General features: G+C 39.8%; 1 protein-coding gene across 6 annotated transcripts in view; it reads left to right on the top strand.

Moving 5' to 3' along the window:
- Positions 1-782: 782 nt before the first annotated feature.
- Positions 783-15488, top strand: part of THOC2 (THO complex subunit 2) — a 135333-nt gene continuing 120627 nt past the window's right edge. For 5 of the 6 annotated variants that reach the window (XR_008377564.1, XM_053579581.1, XM_053579579.1 and 2 more), the window contains exon 1: positions 793-883. Coding sequence is in view for 5 of the 6 variants with exons in the window: in XM_053579581.1 (XP_053435556.1) it covers positions 813-883 (71 nt within the window). In the remaining variant the exon portion in view is untranslated. Of the gene's footprint in view, positions 884-15488 lie in introns of all 6 variants that reach the window. The other variant, XM_053579580.1, reaches the window with a different exon arrangement.

Raw genomic sequence — 15488 nt, 5'->3', positions numbered from 1 at the left:
ACCTCATTACGAGTCACAAACGTTCCGTTTGTCTCATTTATGGGGGAGTTTATTTTCATCACATAGTTCGGATAGTGTCTTGCATATTTTCCTATTGTAAAGTTTCTATTTTGCCCTTTAAAATAACTAGTATCTTTGCGGTGAGATACTTTTGTGACTATGTATACAAACATTTTGTTTCTCATCGTTCTTGCGCCCCCTAGTTTAACTTAAAGTAACTGATAGCAGGCAGACCGACACAGTAAAGTGTCAGAACTCGTGGATCCGCGTGTTTCCCAGGGTTAGACTATCTCATACTAGAATAATGCTTAGCAAAAAGTCAGTGGCTACCCCCTCCCAGATTAATTTATTTCAGCAGTCAGCAGGGCGTACTGTAATTTATCTGCTTATATTTCTGTCTTTCCCACACTGTGAGCTCCTTGAAGGTGGGCATCTACGGCTTATTTCTCCATTCCAGTGTCTAGCACATATTAGATGCTTGGAAAATACATTTCAAATTAGTGGTTTGGGATAGATATCACGGAAGAAGATAAAGGCAACGAGTCGGCAAGGGTATGGCTTTTTGTTGTTGTTCTAAAGGGCGGTAAGAGGCAGGACCGAGGAGGGCGACCAGCATGCTCATATTGCGTACCCACGGCTCTTGTCCACCTAGTTGACTGCCGGGCCTCGGGCTTACGCGGAGTGGGGAGGAAGCTGGGGCGGGAAATCAAAAACCGAACTTGCAGCTCCCGGCATTCCCCGTGGGCGGTGCTCCCCTTTGACCCCTCGCTCGTGTGCTACACATCCGGGCCTCTGCTACTAGCGAGGGGAAGATGGCGTCCGCAACTGTGGTGGTTCCCGCAGAGTGGATAAAGAATTGGGAGAAATCAGGGAGAGGCGAATTGTGAGTGTTCGGGCCGGAGGCGGGCGCACGGCCAGGCAGGGCCAGGGCATAGCCCGTATTCTCCCGTATGGTGGGAGGTTGTGGGGAAAAGATGTGCCCCCTCCCCCACCCGGGCGGCGGGTGTGGATGGTTGGCTAGGAGTTTCGAACTCAGGGAGAAGAGGTGCTGTTAACCGCCCGCTGACCTCCTTTCCCTGGCCTCCCAGAAATCCCTGCTGCCCGTGGCAATTCAGCCTCCTTTAGTTTCTTAGCAGAACTCCTGCTTCACCCCTTTAGGTCCCCGCGCTTCCGCTCGGTTTCTTTTTGTCCCTCTCTTCGCTTGAGCTCACTTGGCTCCTTTCTCTTTATGGGGCTATGCCAGGGCAGTTCGGACTCTCAGTGTCTATGTCCCATTTCTTTACTTTGTATCCGTTCAACTCCGCAGTTTGGAGTCTGGCGCCTCCTCGCCCCCTTCCTCTGCCCGATGTCAAAGGAGGGCGAACCGTCCCAGACTCCCTTTCCTTCTCTGTGCCTGCTGCCGAGAAGCCCAGGGCGTCGCGAAGAGCCGGGCTTGGCGCCTCTCATCCTTCGGGGGAGCGGTCTCTGGGCTTTCCCGGCCTGTCGCGGCGCTGTGGGAAGTCTGGCAGAGATTGCCGCTTTCCCCGAAGACCTACCGGCATTTCTTTGCACTGTCTTTTCACCTTAGAGCTATGTCGGGTTGGATTCAACTTTCATCATTAAATGTTTCCTAAACCCCATTTTATCCTGGGACTGCAACTAATTCTGGCAACTCTCCAAGCTTCTCAAGTATCTAGGATAACGCGTTTCCTTTAGTCATAAAACTTACATTTTCTCAGTAATACAAAATACGGTAATTTGCCATACCCACGGTTTCTGTGTCCAACATTTCAGCCTCCCCTCCCGCCCTAGAAAAAAATCGTTTAAGTAGCAGAACGAACCACAGATTTAAATACAAGTAATTTATTTCTAATTTCTTTCTCTGAATCGCTGTGGAAGCTAAAACTCAACAACCCTGGATGAGATGAACTCGTGTTGGACGTTTTTGTCGTTATTCCCCGCTCCCCGTGCAGCTAGTTACGGTTGCTCGTGCGAAAGATAAAAATCGTTGGAAGTTTGTTGCTTGGAACGAAACGTTAAGAACGCGTTGCCGGATCTTGGGCTTGTAATGTTGCCAGCTTATTATATGGCTTCCTCCCCTGCACCCCTCCTGCCCACTGCTTTAGGGAGTCTTAACTGTGTGAGCTGTAGAATTGCAAAAATAAGCGGTCATCTTAGCTACTTAACTAGCTGAGTGACCTTGGGTAAGCCTTAACCACTTTGTTTCCCCTTGAGTAAATTGGGAATAATAAGCACTCTACTCAAAGGATTGTGAAGGCTGAATAATGCCTGTAAAGCACTTGGCTTATAGTAAGTGCTCAAGTGATAGCTATTAAAAGTAATATTATTCCAACCTTTAGATATTTAAACTTCTCAGGACAGCTCATGCACTTAAAGACTTTACCACTCAGGTTGGCAATTAATTGGTCTCTGACTTCATGTGTATTTACTCTTGCACTCTAATGAATTGAGAGGCTCTTGAAGAATAAGAACTATGGCTCATATTTCTTTTGGTGCAACCCCCTCTGTCAGCATATGCTTAGAATGTTTATTGGTTTATTAAATGACAGAGAAGAATATTTGATGAACATTCATTTTTAACTTTTGGGAACATTTTCCAAATCCTTGCAAGTTCTGGTTGACAAATAGCTGTCAAGTCCCTATTGTGTAGGGAAGACAGGATGGGAAGTTACACAACCAAACCATCATCTTCATCCAAGTTAGGGCAATCCCCCCAAAACTGACAAATTGTTTCACCTTCTTTGTAGTTTTGTTTCTGTTTACTTTTAAAGACAGTTCATTTATTTAGGGGCTCTTTTCTTTGTAGATTGGGAAGCTTTCTCATTTCAGCTGCCATTTTTGACAGTTTTACTATTATTGTTCCCACCTTAAAATCTTAGAATGAATGGTGTTAAGGCTACTAGGTGAAATTCTGCTTGCCTTCTGAATGGCAGTGGTTGGAGAAAAAGTGATAAAGGAGTTTGGAATACCTAGTTAAAATGGAATTTTGGGTTCACTTTATGTGTATTTATATGATCCATGCTACCCATGATTGTTCCTATGTTTCAAGAGATGCTTAAAAACTGTTATAAGGATGTACATTTATGCGCATGGCTTGTGGATTGTGGTTTGAATTATATTAGATTCATATTAGTATAGTCAGTTTTATAATTGTGTTCTGTGTAGAGAATTTAAAGTTGTGTGGAAAGAACTATTTTAAATATTCAAACACATTACCATCTAGTACTTAGTTTTAATATACTCTTTTCCTTCTATGAAAACTATGTAGCCTACTTTGAGAGTTTTCTATCTTTGCTAAAGATAGATGTTGTTTTCATTTTATTAGAACAAATGGTGTTGCAAATATGTTATCCAAAACTTTTCTTTGTCTGAAAACAGTCTCTTAAATATCAAATAATAACTGGAAATGTTAAAAATGAAAGTCATACCACCAAATTACTGGTGAATCTATTTTTAGAATATGACCAGTATTTAAAATTATACGTAAATTTTTCTTAACAAGATAAATTAGCAGATGAGTTTTAAATTGACTGAAAATTATCTTTTAAAAAATATGTGATGTATTTTACAAAGATGTTTGTTTCTTGTTCGACACTTCTTTTTATTTTATTTTATTTTTATTAAATCATAACCGTATACATTGATATGATCATGGGGCATCATACACTCGCTTCCTTCTTACCAGCGAGTAAGTCTTTCTGGGAATGGTAGTCTGCTTTAGTTTTTTTTTTTTTTTTTTTTTTGAGACAGAGTCTCACTATGTCGCCCTCAGTAGAGTGCTGTGGTGTCACAACTCACAGCAACCTCAAACTCTTGGGCTTAAGCAATTCTCTTGCCTCAGCCTCTCAAGTAGCTGGGACTTGTACAGGTGCCTGCCAAAATGCCCGGCTATGTTTTGGTTGCAGTTGTCATTGTTGTTTAGCAGGCCTGGGCTGGGCCCCGAACCCACCAGCCTCAGTGTATGTGGCTGGCGCCCTACCCACTGATCTATGGGTGCCGACCTGTCCAGTAATTCTTATGTCAATGCAGACTCATTCAAATTCTGCAGCATATACCAGATATGTATTTAATCACGTTAATTTTGGAATTAGAGTTTTAGTTTCTGGATGATTTCATGTTAGTATGGAACTTGAAATGATTAATACACTCACATGTACTGGTAGAACCAGTGGAGAATTCTATTTTTAGTAGAAATTATTAGCACAGTGGACTCAGCATTTCTTTGTTTCATGCGTTCTTAATAGAAGATTGATATTTGAAATTCTTAATCTGTACTTCTTTTTCTTTAAAATAATTAACATATCTCATGTAGAAATTTTTATTGTCTTACCTATTTTTTAAAGTTTAAAAAGTTTGTTTTAAAATTTAATTTCCAAATGTTTTGGTTGCCATTCTATTGTATTCTGCTGCTACTAAATAATTTGACGTTCCAAAACTTACCTAAGTAGATTTTAATGTTCAATAAATTTCACCTGACCTGAATTTCTTGGAGGGAATAGAGAGGGAAGGGTAATCATTTTTTTTTTTTTTTTTTTTGGTAGAGACAGAGTCTCACTTTATGGCCCTTGGTAGAGTGCCGTGGCATCACACAGCTCACAGCAACCTCCAACTCCTGGGCTTAAGCGATTCTCTTGCCTCAGCCTCTCGAGTAGCTGGGACTACAGGCGCCCGCCACAACGCCCAGCTATTTTTTGGTTGCAGTTCAGCCGGGGCCAGGTTTGAACCTGCCACCCTCGGTATATGGGGCCGGCGCCTTACCAACTGAGCCACAGGCGCCTCCCGGGAAGGGTAATCATTTTAAGACATTTTATTCTTGGTGGTTGAATCTCTTCCCACCCCTCTAAAACGTTGCTCTAAATTCAGCCTAACTTCTTGATGTCTTAGTTTTCATCTGGCATTTAATTTCTCATTTCAACCTGTATTCATGAGCTAAGTATAAGTCTTAGTCTCTTTTCCTGGGAAGAGAAATGCATTCTTTAGAAAATGTTGAAGCAGTATCAGATCATCAGGTAGGCTACTTCATGTTTTGTTTCTTACAATTATTCTCTAATGCTTAGATGTTAAGGTAGAGCGAGTGCTATTAATATACTTGTGCTTTTCCTACTGTAAGTGCAGGAACTTCTGTTATCTTTTTTAACATTTCCTTTTTTCACAAATGCATGTTTTCACGAGATAAAACTATATTGTTCCAAAATTCATTTCTTTCTTTTTCTTTTTTTTTTTTTTTTTTTGAGACATAGTCTCACTATGTTGCCCTCGGTAGAGTGATGTTGCATCACAGCTCACAGCAACCTCAAATTCTTGGGCTCAAGCGATTCTCTTGCCTCAGCCTCCCAAGTAGCTGAGACTACAGGCGCTTGCCACAACGCCCGGCTATTTTTTGGTTGTAGTTGTCATTGTTTGGCAGGCCTGGGCTGGATTCGAATTCTCCAGCTCTGGTGTATGTGGCTGGTGCCCTAGCTGCTGAGCTACAGGCGCCGAGCCCCCAAATTCATTTTTGTAGGTTATGTCTCTTTTAAAAATGATAATAGAAATAACACTTTGCTTAACTAAATTCAACTCTTTTTGTTGTCTTGTTTTTAAGATTAAGTGAAGCATAGGTGAACATGATCCTTTTATATGTGAAGCCAGCTTTTTTGATGTGAGCTTTATCAAACATTTTAGGCTTTTGTTGTGTTTCCTTTCTATTGGAAAATAAGAGCAAGTAAGATGAGAAGCTAAATACTCATAAGAAGTATTCACAATATACCCTTTAAGTTCTTGGAAGAAATTATGATATTTTATTCAATTTTTGATAGATCTTTGACAGAAAGTAGATTCTGTCCTTGTTCTCAGGACCTGAGACAGTATTTCCACAATAGCACTAACCTCTTTTAAAAGTGGAAAAATGATAAACTCATATTTGGATGTTATTAAGGGGCTAAAATAATAGTTTTAATTTTAACTGAGACAGAAAATATGATTTTTAAGCCATATTAAAATGTGCAACTGTTGGAGGTAGTTTTGTTTGGGCTCCCCTCTATAATTTAGGTTAGAGTACTAAAACTGTTTCACAGATGTATAAATAAGAGAAATGCAACATTTAGAAACAATTGTATATTTAAGGTTACTTTGTGGTCTTGTGTTGGTGGATTACTTAGGGCAGTGGTTCTCAACCTGTGGATCGTCACCCACATGAACTGTTTTAAAGGGCTGCAGTGGTCGTCACCCACATGAACTGTTTTAAAGGGCTGCAGTGGTTCTCAACCACAGGAACTGTTTTAAAGGGCCGCGGCGTTAGGAAGGTTGAGAACCACTGACTTAGGGAGAAGAGCGCAGGTAAGTAACTTACTGGGGGAAAATTCTAAGTGATTGCTTTTAGTTTCCTCCTATAACTAAGGAATACTGTGGAAATACAAGTATCTGTTATTTAAGCAAATTGCCTCATCCTAATAACCCTTCAATGATTCCTTATACTATTTGAGCAAATCTTTGAGATGCTTAATTGATAGTTCATAATGACATTGTCATCTATATTCTAATGAATGTTTTTGGCTTTGCAACTGATAATATAGAATTATATTTTAGTTATTTCTTAAAGTTATGTAATGATGACTGTACTATTAGATTAGGTAGGAGTTTGGGACATTAACAACTCCTCTGAATGGTTGGAAGACTTACCATAAAAGACATGGATTAAGATTGTTAGAACAAATGGAAAATGAAGCTATTGAAATTATGAGGAAGCAAATACATTTGCCATAAGAAGGGATTTTTTTTTTTTTTTTTTGTAGAGACAGAGTTTCACTTTATCGCCCTCGGTAGAGTTCTGTGGTGTCACACAGCTCACAGAAACCTCCAACTCCCGGGCTTAGGCAATTCTCCTGCCTCAGCCTCCCGAGTAGCCGGGACTACAGGCCCCCGCCACAACGCCCGGCCATTTTTTTGTTGCAGTTTGGCCGGGGCTGGGTTTGAACCCGCCACCCTCGGTATATGGGGCCGGCACCCCACCGACTGAGCCACAGGCACCGCCCAAGAAGGGATTTTTTTTTGTTTTTTGGAGACAGTCTCATTCTCTTGCCCAGGCTAGAGTTCGATGGTCACTGAGGAACCTCAGACAGAGCAACCTCAAACTACTGGGTTCAAGCAATCCTCTTGCCTTAGCTTCCAGGGTAGCTGGGACTATAGGGCCTGCCACAATGCATGGCTAATTTTTCTACTTTTTTTTTTTTTACTATGTTGGTCTTGGTAGAGTGCTATGGTGTCACAACTCACAGCAAACTCAAACTCTTGGGCTTAAGTGATTCTCTTGCCTCAGTCTGCCAAGTAGCTAGGACTACAGGTGCCCACCACAATGCCGGGCTATTTTTTTGTTGTAGTTGTCATTGTTGTTTTTTAGCAGGCCTAGGCTGGGTTTGAACCTGCTGGGTTTGAGCTTGCCAGCCCCTGTGTATATGGGTGGTGCCCTAACCACAGAGGTATGGGTGCCAAGCCTGCTTTTTTTTTTTTTTTTGGAGACAGAGCCTCACCCTGTCACCCTGGGTAGAGTGCTGTGGCATCATAGCTGACAGCAGTGTCAAACTCTTGGGCTCAAGTAATTTCTTGCATCTACCTCCTGAGTAGCGGGGCCTACAGGTGCCCTCCACAATGCCTGGCAAATTTTTCTAATTTTGGTAGAGATAGGGTCTTGCTTTTGCTCAGGCTAGTCTTGAACTCCCGAACTCAAGGGATTCTCTGGCTTCAGTCTCCCAGGCTGCTGGGATTACAAGATAAGAAGGGATTTTTAAAAATTATTATTTAGCTTTCTCTCTTTCCCTTTTTCTCTGTTCCTTTCCTTTTCCTTTCTTTTCCTGTTCTCTCCTCCTTTTTTTGTATACAAAAGAATATTTGACCTTGTATTTTGGTAGCCTGAGTACAAAGGGGAAGATGAGTTATTTTATTCTGTTAAATCCTTCTGTCAAAGACATGATGCTTCCTGCTATTACATTCTAAAGGGGATTGAACCTATAGGGGTAGCGAGAACTGCGGCACCTGTGGCTCAGTCGGTAAGGCGCCGGCCCCATATACCGAGGGTGATGGGTTCAAACCCAGCCCTGGCCAAACTGCAACCAAAAAATAGCCGGGCGTTGTGGCGGGCACCTGTAGTCCCAGCTACTTGGGAGGCTAAGGCAAGAGAATCGCTTAAGTCCAGGAGTTGGAGGTTGCTGTGAGCTGTGTGAGGCCACGGCACTCTACCGAGGGCCATAAAGTGAGACTCTGTCTCTACAAAAAAAAAAAAAAGATTGTTTTAATACTTCATAGTAAGTATGGAAGGTAGCAAGAACTGCAAGATTGTTTTAATACTTCATAGTAAGTATCGAAACAAATCTTGATACACTTTCTTGATACAGTTTCTTTTCTTCAGCAGAAAAACTAGATACATTTTTAGGTTATATTCTCTGATACTAGTCTGAAGCAGATGTTACTTCTGTTACCTAGTGGAAGGAAGGTTGATTTTGTTTTATATTCCAGATAGCCTTGTGGTAAGTTTAATATACAGGCTGGCCATAAAGTTCGTGTGCAATTATACTATTTTAAATTGCACACGAACTTTATGGCCACACTGTATTTTGTGAAATTAGAACACTTAATTTTACCATTTGTAAGTTATAGATTATTTTTTTTTCAGTTAGTTGTGGTTAAAAACTAATAACTAAATGGCATTTTCAAACTATGTACATTTAATTTAGTAATTGTTCTTCACTGGACTTTTTATGGTTTTGAAAATAATTTGGTGAGATTTACAAGAATTGTTTACCAGTAGAAGTTTACTCCGTTGACTTTTAACAACCTTACCTTGCTCATCCTGATGAGGGAGTATTGAAATAATCAGAAAACAGAGATAAGCTGAAAGGATATGTGTAATCTGCAAGAAGATAATCTCTCTGTGGATGATTGTAATGTAACATCATAATTAGCCTTAGATGGAATATGTAAGCAGATTTTTTACATCTTAAATGAATAACTAGATATGAGTAAGAAACTGTATATGAATTCATTTGTTCTTTCCATTTTCTTTAATAGCCTTGTGTAACTTGTAAGAAGAATTTTTTTCTAAATTGTGAAATGTAACAAAAATACAGAGAACTGTGTAAAGCCTAAATGTAGAGCTTAATCACTGTAGAATGTACCCCCACTTAATTATACCCCGACCAAGGCAACATAACCTCCCTTCTTAGCAAAATAACTAAGAAAATGCTACAAAAGCTATGTTAACTGATGTGATGAAAATGTGTCAAACGATCTATGAACCAAGTGTATTGTGCCCCATGATCATACTAATGTACACAGCTATGGTTTAATAAAAAAAAAGAAAAAAAACAAACCTTTCCTAGTCTCCCATCCCATGGTAAGTATTGTCTGACATTTATGACTTTTCTCTTCCTTGCTTTTCAGTTTTATTACCCAATGTTTGTTCTTGAACGTCATATAAATAAAATCATTGAGTATGTATTTTATTGTATCTGACTGCTTTTGCCCAGTAATTATATCTTTAGGATCATTAATGTTGTTGAATATTTGCAGTTAATTCATTTTCATATTGGTAAGATATTCTATTGTCTTATGCTGTTGATAAATATTTCTAGAGTTTTGCTATTGCCAACATTGCCAATAGAAACATTTTTTATGCTGTCTCCGTGTATATAAGCATGTGTTCTTGAGGGGTATACACTAAAGTGTAGAATCCCTGGATTATGGATGACACGTAACCTTCAGCACTCTATTAGATACTGCCAAAGTATTTCACAATAGTCTCTCCGTGTATGAGAATTGACTTTGTTTCACATTCTAACATTTACTATTGTCAGACTTAAATTTTTTTCTTAATATTCTATGTAAGTAATGTTATTTTACTGTGGCTTATATTTCATTAGCATCTTTGTATATGTTACTGATAATTTGGTGTTCTCATTTCTTGTGAAGGGCTTCTTTATCATCTCTTGGCCTATCCAGTTGTTTGTATTTCTTTCATTGATTTGTAGGGGTTCTATATGTAGTCTGTATTTGGGCACTTTGTGGGTTACACTGCATGTATTGTAACTAGCTTTTCTCATTCTCTGGCTTATATATCCACTCTTGTAAATGTTGACTTTCAGTGAATGGAAATGATTAATTTTAATGTAGTCAAATTTATCAATTATTTGCTTTATGATTAATACTTTTTGGTGTTTAAGCAGTCTTTCTTGACTCCACTTACTTCTGTAATCTTCTGGAAACTTAATTTTCTTTTCATTTTTAAGTCTTTATCTACCTGGTATTGCTTTTTGCTGTGAGGTAGAGGTTTCAACCTGTTGTTGGGGTTGAAGTATATGAAGGAAATTCAACCTCACACAGGTAAACAGTTGTCAGGAGGAGAATTTTATTAGCCTTTTTGGATAATTGTGCATGTTTTTCTTTGATGTCATGTTAGAATTCATTGAGTGGTAGTTTCTTGATGGTTTGTTGCAACATCGAATCTGAAACCATATCGATGAACTTTTTGTAATTTGTTAAATTAAAATCTATTTGTCTCTCTTTCACTTGGATAAGATCTTTTACCCATGAATTATTTTGCAATATTATGCGTTGGTCTCTTGAAAATCGTTGGTTCACTGAATCATGTAGCTCTTCTGAATACTGACACACTTCATTGTATAATATAAAAAAACACATTTTTTGTTTGTTTTGGCCAGGGCTGGGTTTGAACCCGCCATCTCAGGCATATGGGGCCGGCACCCTACCCCTTTGAGCCACAGGTGCCGCCCAAAAAACACATTTTTGTTATCATCACTGAACTAATCATGCAAGTCTGTCAATTGGGAAGTAGTCAATCCTGTGGTAGCAGAAACAAGTTTCCCAAAATTCTAGTTTTTATGTGAAGCTTAAATTTCATCATTGGCAACACATACTCTGTTTTGAAGTGACAGGCTCACTTGGTTCGTTTTTGAGAAAATGACTGCCAAAGACCCATGTGTAAATAACCATAGTTTATCTGTTAGTGGCCCTTTTAAGTGAAAAATGATGTTCTATAAAAACAAGTTAGGTCAGCTTATAATTCAAACAATTACACAAGTGCTTTGAACTTCTCATCTTGCCACATGAACTTTTTTTTTATTTGTTTTGAGTCTCTGAATCTCACTCTATTGCTCAGGCTAGAGTGTTGTGGCATCACCCTAGCTCACAGCAATTTCAAACTCCTGGGTTCACATGATCCTCCTACTTCAGCCTCCCGTAGCTGGGACTATAGGTACCTGCCACAACACCCAGCTAATTTTTCTATTTTTAGTAGAGACAGGTTCTTGTTCTTTCCTAGGCTGGTCTTGAATTCTTGAGCTCAAGCCATCCTCCTATGTCAGCCCTCAAGAGTGCTAGCATTAAGGTGTGAGCCACTGGGCCCAGTCTTATACTTTTTTTTTTTTTTAAGAGACAAGGGTCTTGGTTTGTTGCCTATGATGGAGTACATTGGCACAATTATAGCTCACTGTAACCTTGAACTCTTGGGCTCAAGTGATCAATCTCACCTCAGCCTCTCAAGGAGGTGGGATTACAGGTGTGTACCACCACACTTGGCTAATTTAAATTAAAAATTTAGGTGGTGCCCAAAGCTTAGTGGGTAGGGTGCCGGCCACATACACCCAGGCTGGTGGATTCAAACCCGGCCTGGGTCAGCTAAAACAACAATGACAACTACACCAAAATAAATAAATAAATAAATAGCCAGGTATTGTGGCAAGTGCCTGTGGTCCGGCTACTTGGGAGGCTGAGGCAAGAGAATTGCTTAAGCCCAAGAATTTGAGGTTGCTGTGAGCTGTGACACCATGGCACTATACCCAGGGTGACAGCTTAAGACTCTTGTCTCAAAAAAAAAAAAAATAAAACATTTAAATACGTTTTTAAAGTTTAATTAAATTTTTTTGTAGAGATTGGATCCCACTGTATTGCCCATGGTGGTCTCTAACTCCTGGCCTGATGTGATTCTCCTACCTTGATCTCCCAAAGTGCTGGGATTACAAGCATGAACTACCATACTCAGCATTCAGCACAGAGACTATTAAAAGGATGCGTTTATTAAAAAAAAAAAAAAAGAAAAAAAGAAAGAAAAAGGAAAGTAAAAAATGACATGCTCTCAGGGCTCAGGATTTAATAAAATTAATAATAGCTTTTAAAATAACTATTATGGTAAAAAACATCTACCTTCTTAACAATTGAACAGTACAGGATTGGTAAGTATAAGCAGAATAGTTACACAGTAGTTCTCTAAATCTTTTTCATATTCCATGCTAGTGTTTTTTATTTTTTATTTTTTTGAGGCCATGGTGCCAGCCTAGCTCACAGCAACCTAAACTCTTGGGTTCAGAGGATACTCCTGCTTCAGCCTCCTGAGTAGCTGGTACTACAGGTCCCTGCCACACCGCCTGGCTAATTTTTTTTATTTTTAGTAGATAATTTTTTCTATTTTTTATTTTTCACTGTTACTGAAGCTGATCTTGGACTCCAGAGTTCGAGGGATCTTCCTGTCTCAGCCTGACAGAGTAATAGGATTACAGGTGTGAGACATGGCGCTGGGCCTCCCTAGCTCAAACTTTATACCTATTAAATAACAACTCCCCATTTCCCCTCTCCCTTCAGCCTCTGGCAACTACCATGCTGCTTTTTGCTTCTATTAGTTTAATTACTTTTGATACTTCATGTAAATGGTATCACGTCGTGTTTGAAGCATTTTCGTTCTTTTTTTTTTTTTTTTGGCTGGGGCCGGGTTTGAACCTGCCACCTCTGGTATATGGGATGGGGCCAGTACCTTTACTCCTTTGAGCCACAGGTGCCACCCAAATCACGTTGTGTTTGTTTTTTTTTTTTTTTTTTTGTAGAGGCAGAGTCTCACTTTATGGCCCTCGGTAGAGTGCCGTGGCCTCACACAGCTCACAGCAACCTCCAACTCCTGGGCTTAAGTGATTCTCTTGCCTCGGCCTCCCGAGTAGCTGGGACTACAGGCGCCCGCCACAACGCCCGGCTATTTTTTTTTTTTTTTTGGTTTTGCAGTTTGGCCGGGGCCGGGTTTGAACCCGCCACCCTCCGTATATGGGGCCGGCACCTTACCGACTGAGCCACAGGCGCCGCCCGTGTTTGTTCTTCTATAACTGGCATATTTCACTTAGCATAATGTTCTCAAGGTTCAGCCATATTGTAGCACATGACAGGATTTCCTTCATTTTTTTTTTTTTTTTTGAGACAGAGTCTTACTTTGTCGCCCACAGTAGAGTACTCTGGCATCACAGCTCACAGCAACCTCAATCTCTTTTGGGCTCAAGCGCTTCTCTTGCCTCAGCCTCCCAAGTAGCTGGGACTACAAGCGCCAGCCACAGGGCCTGGCTAGTTTTAGAGATGAGGTCTCATTCTGGCTCAGGCTGGTCTGGAACTCATGAGCTCAGGTGATCCACCCACCTCAGCCTCCCAGAGTGCAAGGATTATAGGCGTGAACTACAGTGCTTGGCCTGATTTTCTTCATTTTTATGACTGAATGGTGTTTCATTTTAGATGTATGCACATTTTCTTTATTCATTCTTCCTTTGGGGGACATTTAAGATGTTTCTATCTTTTGGCTGTTATGAATAATGCTATAGTGAACAAGGGAATGCAGATGTCTCTTTGAGATTCTGATTTAAATTCTTTTATATATGGCTCAGTAGCCATAGCACAGTGGTTACGGCACTGGCTACATGCACTGAGGCTGGCGGGTTCAAACACAGCCAGTGCCAGATAAATAGCCAGAAGTGGGATTGCTAGATCATGTGATAGTTATATATATGTATTTTTTTTCTATTTTCACTAAAGTATGGCTTTATTTAATAAGTAAACATATTTTTAGTTTTTTTAAAATTAAATCATAGCTGTGTACATTTATGCAATCATGGGGTACCATACACTGGTTTTATATACCATTTGACATATTTTCATCACACTGGTTACATAGCCTTCCTGGCATTTTCTTAGTTATTGTGTTAAGACATTTATATTCTACATTTAGTAAGTTTCACATGTACCCTTGTAAGATGCATCATGAAACTAATTTATAGCTTTCATATGAAAGCTATAACCCAATTATAACCTAAGAATATGGGGGGGAGGATGGGCAGAGGGAGGGTGTTTTTGGCGGGACCACACCTATGATAGTTATATTTTTAATTTTTGAGGAATTTGCATGCTATTTTCCATAGCAGCTGCATCATTTTACATTCCCACCAGCAATGCACAAGAGTTCCAGTTTCTTCACATTCTATCCAACACTTATTTTATGTTTATTTTTTAATTAATATTGATGGTCATCCTGACAGGTGTGAGATAGTATCTTAACTGTGGTTTTACTGTGCCATTTCCCTGATGATTAGTGATATTGAGCACCTTTTCCATATACCTGTTGGCCCTTTGTATGTTATCTTTGGATAAATGTCTGTGCATATCCTTTGCCCATTTTTGATTTTTTGCGTTGAGTTGTTGGAATTTGTTATATGTTTTGGATATTAACCTCATGCCAGATAAGTATTTTCTCTTTTTCTGTTGGTTGCCTTTTCACTCCGTTGATTTCTTTCTTTGCTGTGCTTACTTTCCGGGTCTAGTCTGATGTAGTCCCACTTGTCTATTTCTCCTTTTGTTGCCTGTGCTTTTGATGTCATATTCAAGAAATCATTTCCAAGATTGATATCATGAACTTTACCCCCAAATTTTTCTTCTAGAAGTTTTACAGTTTCAGTCTTAATTCATGTCTTTAATGCATTTTGAGTTTATTTTTGTGTATGGTATAAGAGTTCAGTTTCATTCTTTAACTTGTGAGTATTCTGTTTTCTCAGCACTATTGTTGAAGAGACTATCATTTCCCCATTGTGTGTATTGGCATCTTTGTCAAAGATCAGTCAATTAGGTTTACTTCGGGGCTCTCCATTCTGTCCTGTTGGTCAGTATGTTTGTCTTCATATCAGTATTGTACTGTTTTGATTAGTGTAGCTTTGTAATACATTTTGAAATAAGGAAGTGTGGGTGGCGCCTGTGGCTCAGTGAGTAGGGCGCCAGCCCCATATACCGAGGGTGGCGGGTTCAAACCCAGCCCCGGCTGAACTGCAACCAAAAAATAGCCGGGCGTTGTGGCAGGCGCCGCCTGTAGTCCCAGGTGCTCGGGAGGCTGAGGCAGGAGAATCGCTGAAGCCCAAGAGCTAGAGGTTGATTTGAGTCCTGTGACATCATGGCACTCTACTGAAGGCTGTAAAGTGAGACAAAAAAAAAAAAAAAAAAGAGAAATAAGGAAGTGTAAGGCCTCCAGTTTTGTTCTTACTTCACAAAATCATTTTGGCCATTCAGGCTCTTTTGTGGTTTCAGATGTATTAGGATTGTTTTTTGTGTTTCTGAAAAGAAAATGCTATTGGGATTTCGTAGAGATAGCATGGCAATCTGTAGATTGCTTTGGAGTAGTGTAAAAATTTTAACAATATTAAGACTTA

This window comes from Nycticebus coucang, chromosome X (genome assembly GCF_027406575.1).
Source record: "Nycticebus coucang isolate mNycCou1 chromosome X, mNycCou1.pri, whole genome shotgun sequence".
NCBI classification, from domain to species: Eukaryota; Metazoa; Chordata; class Mammalia; order Primates; family Lorisidae; genus Nycticebus; species Nycticebus coucang.
Note: the sequence above shows the minus strand (reverse complement) of the source record. Positions and strands in the feature narration are given on the sequence as shown.